The sequence below is a fragment of the Salmo salar genome, unplaced genomic scaffold (genome assembly GCF_905237065.1).
Source record: "Salmo salar unplaced genomic scaffold, Ssal_v3.1, whole genome shotgun sequence".
Lineage (NCBI taxonomy): Eukaryota > Metazoa > Chordata > Actinopteri > Salmoniformes > Salmonidae > Salmo > Salmo salar.
Genome location: NW_025549966.1, coordinates 29,380 through 37,380, shown reverse-complemented (window position 1 = coordinate 37,380; position 8,001 = coordinate 29,380). Strand labels below are relative to the sequence as shown.

Below are 8,001 nucleotides of genomic sequence, written 5' to 3'. Positions count from 1 at the left end.
CTAAATATTTTCATTACAACCGACCTCGGCACCACGCAATCCACTACCCCACGTGACAACCAACCAAACAATCGCACTTCATAATTCTATATATATATCCTGATAAAGAAACTGATAAAACACAAAGGTGTGAAATCAAGGTGACTTACAAAGATGAGGAGGACCAAGAGCAAGAGAGGGAGTGTGGTGATGTAGTGTCCACAACTAGTAATAATCATTGTGAAATCTGAAAAGACATCCTGAAAGAATGATGGTGTACTACGTGCACATTCTAACAGAAAGGAACGCGGTGGGTAGCTAGCTAAGTGTGTCATTATAGCAAAGTATTTATAAACAAAAAAATTGTTGTATTATCTTTACAATAGGCTATTGTTGATTTTGGCCCAATTGGCCTGGCATGTTATCTCTTTCAAAGAGCTTTCCATTTTGATAGGGTTATTTTACCATGAAATCTTTAGGCCTACCTATGAAATAAAAGTTCAAAAGGAGTCTGCAAGTCGAGAGGTTCCTTTCAGGCACCATCACAAACTGCTTTTTCTTTCTCAACTCCATATCAGTCCTCTCCTTGTTCAGGCAGCATTGGACATCACTGGCCTTCTAGCCATCACCAATCCACTCGACTTTTCAATGATGGCCTAGGAACAGTGGGTTAACTGTCTGTTCAGGGGTAGCGCTGGGATTTGAACTTGCAACCTTTTGGTTACTAGTCCAACACTTTAACCACTAGGCTACCCTGCCACCCCGTTATTGTGGGCTTGGTATATTGTATTTTATTTTGTAATTACTTGAGTAAATCCGTTGATTACTCTTATCTGCTGTCCTGCGCCTGACTCTCTACACCAGCTTCACACAGGCCGATTACACCTGTTTTGAGTGTTTATGTGCTGTTTAATACTACGTGGCCTATTTGAAATTATGAGCGCTTCCTTTTCATGTTGTTTACTAAAATACTTTTCATTCAAATCATATGGTTTGGTTTCGATACTTCCAAACCAAATGGTAGGTCCAGGTAGTCACTACAAATAGATGGGTGTTTGTGATTTGAATGAATGGAGTGAATTTGGAACTGCAGGTTTTTTTCCTATGAGGAGTGGTTTTTAGCACTCAATTCCACTCCACATGCTCTGATAGAGAACAGAAGATGCCACATTGAAAGATAAATGTGTTTGTATGATTAATGCCTAAGCAAATTAATTTCCATGTGTCCTTTCTGTGCTTGGTTCAACATTTAACCCAAAATAAGCTAGCAGTGACTGTAAAAATCGCATGGAAACATTTTCTCAGAATGTTCATTAATTACCTTCAAATAAACAACCTCCCTGCAACCTAAAAAAAATCTAATTCCCAGAACAGGTGAAATGTTCACTACTGTCCTCAGGCGTAAAAAAATAACATTTAAGAAAGTTAACGGTCAGGAAACGTATGGTTTCGTTTCCAGAACCAATGGGAAATCAAAAAACGTGCATTCCCACAACTTCCAAGGAACCAAATGTGCTAGCTGGGAGGCTTTCAAAGGGCACTTGAGACAAACAGATTGCAATTTTGGTGCACATAGAATGGAGTCTTGAGTACATTCAAGTGCGTGTTCCATGGCAAATCTTCTGTTCAGGACAACCCAGGGCATAATCCATGTCACCCTAGTACGTGTGGATTAAACATAGAGTTCATGAACGTTGACACTGTAAATGACATGACTTTTCAAATATGGAAATGTGAAGCTTCCAACAATAGCTGAATTTGCAAAGCAAGCGAGCACCAATTCCATTTCAGTGGTGTTTGCTATAATCTTTGCTACCCGGGTTAAAAAAATAAATAAAAATAAAAGTTCCCTTGCGACAATTTACCTTTTGCAACGAGACCATTAAATATATTTAAGACAATGGTAGAAGAGAGTGTAGTTCTGTTCAGTTTGGACTTCAGTTTATCGCTAACCTTATCACAGGGACTTTGAAGCACTAACTTACATCATCTGCATGCTGATCTCGGAATAAATTGACGATAGCAAAGATTCCATCTTTGACGAGGCCACATAAATGGAATAGGTACTAGCTAGCTTAATAGTTCATATTTGCGCCTTAGCTCTGCATATTCAGCTAGTGTGTGTGCGTGATTGACTGGATTAACCTCACGTCAGTTACGTTCATTGAGTGCCTTTCAGACAGTAGACACGACCCCTCTGTTACCTAGCAAGCTAAGGAACTGGCAGTGGATCAAACCATTGTGAGGAAAAGGGTGGGGGGTCGCAATCTTTTGGAAACTTAAAAACGCCGCTTATTAAGTGTCTATAATCAGCACAATTGCTTTCATTGCGTATTATTAATATTATTTAAATTACATAGTTATGTTTCAGTGATATATTGGGGGGGACAAATCATATTTTTCCCAGGATGGGGGGGGGGTCGTGTCCCCCCCGTCCCCCCCAGGATTTCCGCCCCTGGTAGAGCCCATCGATGTTCCATTCGTTTGGAGGTAGTATTCATCATCAAACCTCACTCATACAATAACAAATGTGCAAAAGTAGCCCAATTAGCGGGGGACGGGGCATCTTCTTGTTGTGCATGGTGCTCAGGAGCATGCTAGTTTTCTGTTCTACCTGATAACGAATTGCACCCACCTGGTGTCCCTGGTCAAAATCAGTCCCTGATTAAAGGGGAACAATAAAAAAATGCAGTGGCACTGGCTTCACGTCGAGGTCCAGAGTTGAGTTTGAGGGGCCTAGGGCAAGTGAACTGAACTGAGTAGTTGGGCAAGTTGAGCCTGCTTTAAAGTTGCCCCAGGTGTTTAAAAAAACTATTTCAAATAGGCATATCCTAAAACGGATATTTCTGTTTCATCGCCATTGTTTAGGCGAAAGACAAACAATTTATGGAATTTATGTCAACCGGGCAAGTTGAGCCTGTTCTGTGGTTGTCCCTTTAAGCAGGGTATTTTTCCCAATGGAGTTGCTATGGTTCTGGATTAATAGAACGCTCAGCCTACCACTGGCTTGGTTCTGACTGGGGAGGAGCTCACAGCCTGCAATAAAAACGGGCTGATTACATCGAAGGGAAAACAGATTTCTAGGTGTTAGTCTGTCTGGGAACATCTTTGAATGTTCTAGTGTGGTTTACAATACAACTGTTCTTTAGCTCCTGGAGTAAACATTTTATCTTACGCTATAGATTGTTCATAGATATTTTCCATAATGACTTGGTCTATAAGCAGTTGTTTCATCACTCTGGTCGTTTTGTTCCTTTGGCGGATCGAAGACGTTGCAGAAGCTTGCAGATGCGCTCCTGTCCATCTTCAACAGGCTTTTTGCAGCGCAGACGTCGGTAAGGAAACTGCCAATATTTCTGACTTCTCAGGTTCTCAACTCCGGTCCTCGAGTTACTCCAACGGTACACATTTTTGTTGTATCCCTGGACAAGAACACCTGATTCAACTAATCATCCCTCAATGAGTTGAATCAGGTATTTTTGTCCGGGGATACAACAAAAAGTGTGCTGTTGGGTGTACTCGAAGGCTGGAGTTGGCAACCACTGGGCTACTACACTGTATCAATGCGCAACATGACCACAGAATTCTTAATATTTGTTATAATAATAACCATGACATGATCAATGTATTTACATAATTAAGTAGGCAACAGTAAGATGGGCTACAACCAGGGCTCTCCAACCCTGTTCCTGGAGAGCTTCCATCCTGTAGGTTTTTGATCCAACCCTAATGTGCGCACCTGATTCTAATAATTAGCTGGTTGATAAACTGAATCAGGTCTGTTACAACTGGGTTTGGATTGATAACCTGCAGGAGGGTACCTCTCCAGGAACAGGGTTTGAGAGCCCTGGGTGTAGCCCTGGATGAGACCCTGCTACACCAAGTGTTATATCTTCTTCTAGGCCTACACATTATGCCTACAGTTGAATTGCTACATTTTATATACTACAATTAAGTAAATACATTATCTTTCTACATTTAACCCAAGGCATTCAGTTGTAGTGTAGACTTATTTAAATCAAATAGTGGTAGGCTACAGATCCCGTATCTTAATTTGAGCCAGTTTCACGCATCAGGAACATAATCCTGCAGCAACGTGAATTGTTATGCGGATTATAATGAATGGATTTTTGTTGTTAGGGTTGATATAATTTTCATTGGGGCAAATCAAGTTTGGCATTTTTAGTGGAAATTGATAACTTTAGTTGGCTTTTTTTTAAACCTTGAATACACTACAAGTTTGCGAGTTCCTGATGTGCAGGAAAATCCCTGCAACAGGATGATAAATTAAGATTTGGCAACTGTCACTTTTCTTGGAGACTTAATTTATTTCATGTGCTCCTTAAAATGAATGATCTCTACCTGAATTGTACTAGAACAAAGGAAATGCATATGCTCTGCACAACTGTGGGCTGTGGTGCCATCTTGAGGTCTGAAACATCTGCCAAATGGTTTTGGAGTGATGTCCTGTAGCTGGTAAAGCTGTTAGTAAAAACCCATTCTACTGTAGTTTCATTAGATCAGTATGTCTGCAAAACAAACTGTAATTCCAGTGATAAAAGCAACAAGTACTACTGTGGTGTACTGGTCCTAATGATGATAGACAGCAGTGGAATAGAGGGAACTTAACATTACAGGAGTAGTTAATCTGATTGGCAAGGATGAATCGTTTGAATATCTTCTGAATCGGACTGAAGTGAAGAGGTTGTTGCTGTCAGCACCTTCTACCCAGACAGGTGGGCGGAGGAGGAGCATGTGTCATAAGGTACGTGTGCCTGTGAAGGTGCCTCAGCAGGCCAGGCATATTCCTCTCTGACTACAGCTGATGGAAGGCTCATGTGCCTCAGTCTTCCTACCAGCCCCTGGTTGGCGCCTGAACATCTGCAGACCAGGCAGGGCAGCATAGTTAAACAAGGCGTTGAATTAATGGCAGATGACCAGAGTTGGGAATCTAGGACCTGGAGGGAAAATTACTCGTCTGATTCGCCCAAACAGTGTGAACTTATCCACAAACATTTTTATGACTGTAAAATCTTGTCTGAAGGATTCTACTGTTTTATTTGATCTCATTACACCCTTAAACAATCAGTGTCTGACTGACCATTTAAAGGAAAATGGGTGATGTTAGTAGTTAAACCAAGTTTCTCTCTTCCAGTGATCAGGGCAAAGGTGGTTGGAGTGAAAGCTGTGTCTGGTAACACCAACTATTATGTCCAACAGATCAAGGTATGATCAGCCTTTTATTAAGGTGTTGTTCCTGACTACATTGAAGCCCACTGAACCCCAGTCTGACAGCTTCACTCCTTTCCCCTGGGCTCCAACCCTTCAATGTTTGCCGATCTGGGCTGGCATAAGCAGTGTAGTTGTGGAGCTTCCATCGTATGAAAAGGAGCTTCTGTAGAAATGGCTCATGCCTCTTGCTGGAAAGCACATTATTCAGTCAACGTTCCTACCAGTCCTAGACTATGGTGACATCTATATGAATGCAGCTGCCATTTCATTAAAGCTTTTAAATGCAGTTTATCATAATGCACTGCACTTTATTACTGGTGATGGGGGTTTGGTAATCATCACTGCATTCCCTACCAGGAAGTTGGCTGGCTCTGTCACGTTGGTTGATAAATTGCCAGATTTTCATTTATAAAGCCATTTTACTAAAACTCTCACTGTGCCTAAAATTACTACTGACCTTTAGACATTTTAGTTAGTCGGTCTCAGATAAGGATGGTTGACTCTGGATATTCCATTGGTCTCAACTGAGTTGGATGAATCTGCCTGAAATATTTTAGCATTATTTGTGGAACGATCTTCAAAATGTTGTAAATGTGATGTTGAGTCAGAATTGTTTGACTGTTCTGCTTACATTTTGTAACTTGATGTTTGTAATTCGGCGATCTGTTAATAATACCTTGGTCTCTGTATGACACCCTGATAAAATAAAGGTTAGATTAATAAATATTTGTTGCTCTGCAAACATCAAAAGCTGAGGGGATGGGGTATAGGGAGGGAATTAGGAAAGACTGACAGTGCCTGAGAGCTGCTGTCTGTTAGGTTCCAAATTGTAGATGTTTGACAGATCTTCCTTTCTCTCCTTGTGATTGGCTAGATGTTCAAAGGTCCTGACCGGGTTATCCACACCATCTTCACTTCATCCTCTTCAGCCTCGTGCGGCGTGACTCTGGAACTCACCAAGGAGTATCTCTTCACAGGTGTGGATCTCACTACATTACCCAAGTTCATTGCTATCACTGGTTAAACTGCTCAACCTATGCTTGTAGCATCATGGCCTATTCTAAACTATTGACTTCATCTTGTACAAGAAATCAATTGCTTTAGAGAAAGTACTTCATCTTTAACCATTTTAATTGAATCTTTATTTAACAAGGCAAGTCAGTTAAACATTCTTGTTTGCATTGACGGCCAAATGCTGACGAAGCTGTGCCAATTATGCGCCGCCCTATGGGACTCCCAACCACAGCCGGCTGTGATACAGCCTGGATCTTCAAGTTACGCTTTACAATACCAAATGTTATGAATTTAAATGTTTACAACTAATGCATCACTTATTTATTACGATAAATTCTAGTGTTCCAGGCTGCATCGGTATGTCTTCTGCTCCAGGGTAAAGTTTCCCTAAGGGACAGATTTAGGATCTGTTTCCCCCTCCCCAATTCTAATCTTAACCATTTGTGGGGGAAAAAGGGGAAATGGTTCTAAGATCAGCATCTGGGTTGATCAGCATCTGGGGTTGACTTTTACCACACAGGTTGTTGACTCACTGTCTTCTCTCTGTCTTCAGGCAGGCTGAATACTGATGGCAAGATGCTCATAGGCATGTGTGACTTTATTCAGTACTGGGAGGACTTGAATGGCACACAAAGGAAGAGCTTGACTCAACGCTACCAAAGCGGCTGCGATTGCACGGTGTGTGACAGGAATTATAGTAAAATTACATCACACCACTTTTGTTCACTTTGTCACATTGGCTAAACACATGAGCTGGGGTATTGGGGTAATGATCAGTCAGTGATCTGGATCTTTCTCTCTCCCTGCTCTGATCTACAGATCATCCGCTGCTCTTCCCTCCCGTGTCCCGTCAGCGCCCCAGATGAGTGTCTTTGGACGGACTGGTTGTTGGCTGATGGCCAAAGCGGACCCCAGGCCAAGTACTCTGCCTGTCTCAAGAGGAGTGATGGGTCCTGTGCCTGGTACAGGGGGATGGCTCCATCCAAGAAGTAGTTCCTGGATATTGAAGACTTCTAAACTCTATAGGCCTTCCGCTCACTGCTCCCTGACTAAAGATGTCTGCAATTTAAAAGCTGGTCACTTCTTGTGCAATAAAAATGTACTACTCCTCAAATATAGTGCTCCAAGTATTCATTTCTTGTGCTTGTCTGTTTTTAAACTGGAACCAAAGGTGTTATTGAAACCCAAAAGGGTGATCTCAGTGTTGGCTGACACGGTTGTGTTTCTAACTAGACCATTATTCCTGAAATACCATCCTAAATCCTGGGGCATGTTCAGCTGGGCACAATATATTAGAATGAATGTTATATACATGAAGGCATTGACAAATGCAGGTGTGGTTCCCTTCTGCACATTGAATGAATTTAAATTAAATTGCTGAGAACCCTCACGCTTGCTGACCAAAAGATTGTCGGAGTTTTCAGAACATTTATCTTAAGTCAATAAATTTGTACTTTTTTTTTTTCTCACTCACTACCCACTGGGCAATGTTTTCCATGTAATTTAACACTGTTGCATCAAAGTGAAACTTATTTTGGATTTGAGAAGTCAAATCTTTTACCTGAATCCATTGACATTATTTGACAACTCAACCAAATGTCAATGAAATCTAAACGTTGAACTGACATCTGTGCTGAGTGAGTGGACTATATGGAGAACCGTTCAGAATATTTTGGAAAGCTATGTAACGTATTTAACTAGGTGAGCAAGTTAAGAACAAATTCTTAATTACAATGCTGGGACAATTGTGCGCCACCCAATCACGGCCGGTTGTGA

General features: G+C 41.4%; 1 protein-coding gene across 1 annotated transcript; it reads left to right on the top strand.

The window, feature by feature from the left end:
- Positions 1 to 3,027: 3,027 nt before the first annotated feature.
- Positions 3,028 to 7,339, top strand: LOC106598564 (metalloproteinase inhibitor 2). Its single transcript, XM_045713614.1, has 5 exons — positions 3,028 to 3,314; positions 5,135 to 5,205; positions 6,086 to 6,188; positions 6,779 to 6,903; positions 7,045 to 7,339. Exons 1-5 carry the CDS (start codon positions 3,185 to 3,187, stop codon positions 7,216 to 7,218), a joined length of 603 nt encoding a protein of 200 aa, XP_045569570.1. The 5' UTR covers positions 3,028 to 3,184; the 3' UTR covers positions 7,219 to 7,339.
- The last annotated feature ends 662 nt before the right edge of the window (positions 7,340 to 8,001 follow it).

Bases quoted from the DNA above. Each gene is read 5' to 3' on its own strand.
- LOC106598564 (XM_045713614.1), top strand. From the start codon at position 3,185: ATGACTTGGTCTATAAGCAGTTGTTTCATCACTCTGGTCGTTTTGTTC. The intron at 3,315-5,134 runs GTAAGGAAACTG...TCTCTCTTCCAG, and splicing joins TTTTTGCAGCGCAGACGTCG to TGATCAGGGCAAAGGTGGTT. The intron at 6,904-7,044 runs GTGTGTGACAGG...TCTGATCTACAG, and splicing joins AAAGCGGCTGCGATTGCACG to ATCATCCGCTGCTCTTCCCT.